Here is a 5260-nt window from a genome sequence, read left to right on the forward strand (position 1 = left end):
AGGAATAAATACTTGTTTAATGTTTATTTTTGCAGTGTAGCCCCCGCACACTCCCACATTCGAGGCACCGGCTGTTGCATACTTCTTGGGTTATTTTTTGGGAAAAAGGAGAGTCTGTCACAACAAAAGGACATAAAAACATTGTGGCAACGATTTTCCCCCTTTTTCCCGCACTTCTTGTTGACTTGACTAATTTTTTGTGATCACAGTTTGGTTTATTTCGATTCGGTTTTTTGTTTTTTATCCGAGGTCATCAGCTGTCTGCTGTCCTGGCCAAGAAGCGTTGATTTGATTCTCGCCGTTTGTTCACTGCACATTGGTGATATTAAAAGCTCTGATTATGACAGCCCGACTAGGCCAAAGAGACCATAAAGCGAGAGACCTTGGCAGCTGCCAAATGAAGCTGAAAAAGTGCAACTGCCAGATGTCCCCTTTTGGGGTTTTTGCGTATGCAAAAGGAGAATCTGGAGCGGAGTGCGTTCATTTATCAAACTTTGACTGGAGCCATAGCAAAAGCGAAAACACAATATAAATCGCTCTGTCGTTTTTGGCCAAAAGTTATAAATGACACAAATTTTGAGGGCCAAGTCAAAAAGCTTTGTCTTCTGCGTTAGCAGAGCAATTAAATGGGTTAGAGCCAAAGAACAAACAAAGAAAAATGGTCAATGATCGAAGGATATTAAACAATGTAAAGGGTCTCTCAACCAAGGAAATCCGAACAAAAACAGGTGTTAACCGCGGTCCATATAAATTTGTCTCCCGCCCAATGAAAACGGCGGTTTAAGCAGCAATTTGTAAATCCAATACTCAACCCCGAAAATTTATTGCCAAACGTGCCACACATAAAATTCAGCCAGGCGAGACATTTTTCCTTCTTTTCTTCATTTTTTTTCTTGGTGCATTTGCGGAAAATTGTTTTACATTACAGCCAAGCAGCAAATTGAATAATGCGTCGGGGATTTTCTGGTGGGCCAATACAAACAACCCATAAATTCTTCGGGGCCATATGCAGACATGGTCGGATCTTAAGTGGCTCTTGACAAAGGGGGCGGGGTTTTTCCAACTGCCACTGACAGCTCCGTTCCTTTGGACGGAAAATGCAACTTGAAATCAATCGGGAATGAGAAAAACATATGGCGAGGCTTACTTCCAAGTAGTGATGAGAAAGGCAGTACTTTTATAAGATAAATTGCTATATACATCATTTGTTGTTAGGCAAAAATTAATAGGTCTCCCTATCATAAATCCTTTTGTTGTCCCGCCTTTTTAAATAATTTATTTTATTTATACCACTAATTTGTTTAGGGAGAGTTGAGTTTAATATCTACTTAGCTTTGTTAATGTTCCATCTTCAAGATTTTTATTTAGCAAAAATAGAGATAAAAACACTTTGGGAGTTATTTTCTGAATCAGGAAGTAAACTACAGCGGAAAACCAAAAACCTTAAACCATGTTTAAGTTGTTTTGATGAAAAAGTATACAAAATTTATGCTTGTTACATTTTCGACTTCCAAAACTTTTAAGAGCCGATTTTAAGACCCCTGAATTGCCTAAAAATAGTAAAAGCAAACTAATGAGAAGCTTTTGCTCCTCGAACATATTGAAGATTGAAAGTTGCTTTTCAAACATTTCCCTGGTTACTCTATCATTTGGAAAGTTCGTTGAGTGGGTGGGCAAGCACTGACTTTAAAGAAGTCGCTCCTCAGGACTGGCCAAAAATATGCTGCTTAATGCAAAAGTTTGACTTGTGCCCACTTGATTTCATTTGTCATGCCGGGGCCATAAATAACTAAAGGCTAAGACGAGGCGCCAAACGTTAATCACAGCAAGTGGAGGAAATCAACAACAGACAACAGGATGAAAATGCAGGGGAAAAATCAAGGGGAAAAACCGGGCAACACCCAACCAACACCACTGACCAAAGTCAACGTCTGACACCAGCATTAATTGCGCATTAATGTTTATTGTTTAGCGGATGTGGAAGTGGCGCCATTTTGCCATTTGTCTGTTTCGTTTCTTGTCCTCCGCACTTCTCTTCCCACCCAAACAAAGAAGGAAACAGAAACTGAAACAGAAACAGAAAGAGAAAAACCGCCGGAATACAGTTTTGATACCCTTCGAAGACAAAAGTCCTTGCTTAAAGCGTGATTTAACTTAATGCTCATTGAGTGGAACTATTGGTTCATGCCCTCGGAAAGAAAATAATTGGATTGGCAGATTGTGTGACAGCATTTAATTGGAGGCTCCCGAGGGACAGGATATTATAGATTTTATTGCTTTGATTTGGCGCAACAAACTTGCAGGCTTTAGCAAAGAAAAAATCTTGAGAATTCCTCTTTAAAAACGCTTTTAAAGGTACACACTTTTAGTGGAATTTAGCAAAGATTTTGTAAGGTTTTTGTTTTTTGGGATATGCATTTATGTATAATGGGCTTAAAACTCTTAATAAAATAATCAAAATAAATGCAAAATAAATATTTATTTGCTCTTTAATAAAGAAATATACTAACATATAAATACCTTATATACTTATACCTTCTCTTTAGTTAAGACTAAATAAATAAATATATATTTATAATAAAAGGTTATATTATTTATTTATCAATCCAAGGGTTGCCTTATAAATTCTTTAAATAATAAATATTTCAAAAACTTCTAAGACCTAAAATGTTTGGTAAGTAGGTTTAAAGGTATGATTTGAGGATCTTTAGTATTTTAAGCTCTTTTTTCTTAAAACACAATGTAATTAAAAGTATAGTAAAGTCTCGACTTGTGAATGCCCAGACTAGCTCTCATTATGTTCTGGCTTTCAATTCCTCGTTTTGTTTCATTAATTTCACCACTGGCCCCTTTCCTCCCTCAATTCTTTTTTCATCCAGCCCTCGGTCTTTCTGTCTCTGGGAAATTTGTTTTGTATTTCCGGCTGCACTGAGCTCCAAATACTTCCGGCGACTTGCGCGCCATTCGAGGCTTAAATTTATGGAGCTAGTTTGCGAGCTGTTTCCGCCGCATTTGCCACATGGCTGCCACAGCCTGTGGCGTTTGGCTTAAAGCCGCACTAAAATCCACTTTGGGTGGATGTGGATGTGGGTGTAGGTGTGGGTGGTTGTGGCTGCCTAGGGAGAAGGTATTTAAAGCGACACTTTGATTGATTATCCCTGGGCAAACTCACGCCTTTCGAATCCTGATGTGGCGGCTTTGACGCGGCTTGGGATTCAGCCGATCCCTAATGAGATGCGTGTGTTTGCAGCCATTTGGCACCGTCAATCAGTGCTGATTGCTTAATGGAGGGGCCTTAAAAATGCTGATAATTACAGAAATTTAGTTTGTTGTTTAAATTTATAAAAAAACAAATTTAAGCTGGTTGGCCAATTAAAGCTCACATTTTTAAATCTGCTCAATTTAAATAGTCTTTCGGTTTTTTACCTATTCGCTTAAGAAATAAGAATAAGAAATATAATTTGTAGTATAAAATTCTCATTTTGGTCCATAAAATAACCAACTTGGCAACACAGATGCCACCTGACTGAATTGTTTGTGCCCCAGCTGTCCAAACAGCAGGCTGTGGCACTGGTCTGTTATCTACAAATATTTTCGGCACACAACTGATTAAATTTTCAGCAAAATTATATAATGGCTGCAAACCAGGTGAGGGTGTTCTCTCTAGTTAATTACCTAATTACCTTTGACCTATAAATTGAGTAAATGTAGGACTCCTCGGTCTCTTCGCGCATAACGCTGTTCAATCAGCAGGCTGAAGAGCACCAAAACTGGATGATGATCAACCCCTTTGCCCATTACAATGTGAGTGAGATGCCGAAGAGGACTTTTCCGCAGGAAGAATATGGCAAGGCTCCGGCGGGAAGTCTATCCGAGCGGAGATCCCTGGAGGCCAATGTCCGGGCTCTGGAGGAGATCCTGCAGCTGTGCGATATGATAGAGAAATCCGGCCAAGATGATCCTGAGAGCGGTCTCAAAACACTAGGTTTCGGGCCACTTTTTAATCTGTATAACGATATATCGGACAAGCTGCTGGCCACCTTGTTGTGCGCCCGAAAACATGGATTCGTAGGCTTTAGCGGTGAAACCCTTTTCCAAGGTCGCGATGAGGCGGTACCCGTGCGCCTGCTCCGCCCCTTTGAGGAACTCAAAACCAAAATTCTGGCCAAGGTCGCGGATCTGCGTTGCGTTTTCACCGAAAAACTCGAGGAGCCTGCTGTCCTGCGCCAGAATTAGCTAATCTGTTTTATGAACGAAAAAAATGGAGAAAACAAAAAAACCTGTCACCAGACCCGTGTCAAAATCCGCACTTGTGCACCTCCGAGCCCCTTTCGCAGTTAATTGAATTACAGTCGGGCTGCGTGGCCAAAAGGCTTTTAGCCAGCACAGCGAACAACCAAGCTGAATAACCACCAATCCCGTCACGTATACGACGGGGGTTGCCACACCACCACCTCCACGATTGTATCACCTCCAGGAAATAAACAAATTACAGCCGACATAGTTGATTTTCATATGCCTTGCCAGCCAGCGACTTCAAAGCCACGCACTTGCTCACCTGACAAATTATCTCGAATTATTTGGGTTAACTCAGAAAACAGTCAAAAACAAAAATTTTGGGATACATTACATAATAATACATGCATTAATAACGTATGACATTTGTCCTTTTTTTCACCTTATTTATTTTTTTTTTATAGTTACCAAAACCAACTTAATTCTCTAGAAGTTTTCTATAGGCATGTTACTATACCTAAAATTATACTTTAGGAAATCTTTAAAAAGCTTTTCTTTTAAAAATTAGATTTTAATTTTTATTTTCTTCATTACGTTTTGATAAAAACCAAAGTTTTTAATGGGAATAGTTGTAACAGGATTTCTTCAAAAAAAAATATATATAATGAAATAAACTTGTGTTCCACTCTTGAAGCCTCTATTGATGGTATTTCATGTTTAACACTCTTGAATTTATTAATATGATATTTCCGCCCACTGTTGCTAGGACGAAAATTCCGCAGGAGCGTGGGCGGTAGTGTAATGCACCGCTAATTTGATTTAACGATGAACTGAACACACCCCCTTCCTCCATAGTTCAACATTGATTCCTCACCTCAGTCCTGACCAGAAAACGCCCAGTTTTTGGGCTTTAAAGCCTCCTCATAAAATTGCACACAGAGGCAGCAAATGATTGAATAATGAAGAACGAATTCCTCAGTTTCGGCATTTTGTGACACATAATTATGATGGAACGCTGCCTGAA

The 5260-nt window shown here is 39.4% G+C and overlaps 1 protein-coding gene across 1 annotated transcript; it reads left to right on the forward strand.

Moving 5' to 3' along the window:
- The first annotated feature begins 3535 nt into the window (after positions 1–3535).
- On the forward strand, positions 3536–4499 carry LOC128259607 (actin-binding Rho-activating protein). The gene is made up of 2 exons (XM_052992163.1): positions 3536–3648; positions 3712–4499. The coding sequence occupies exons 1-2, from the start codon at positions 3634–3636 to the stop codon at positions 4234–4236; spliced, it is 540 nt and encodes a 179-aa protein (XP_052848123.1). The 5' UTR covers positions 3536–3633; the 3' UTR covers positions 4237–4499.
- Positions 4500–5260: the final 761 nt, after the last annotated feature.

This window comes from Drosophila gunungcola (genome assembly GCF_025200985.1).
Source record: "Drosophila gunungcola strain Sukarami chromosome 3L unlocalized genomic scaffold, Dgunungcola_SK_2 000005F, whole genome shotgun sequence".
Classification (NCBI taxonomy): domain Eukaryota; kingdom Metazoa; phylum Arthropoda; class Insecta; order Diptera; family Drosophilidae; genus Drosophila; species Drosophila gunungcola.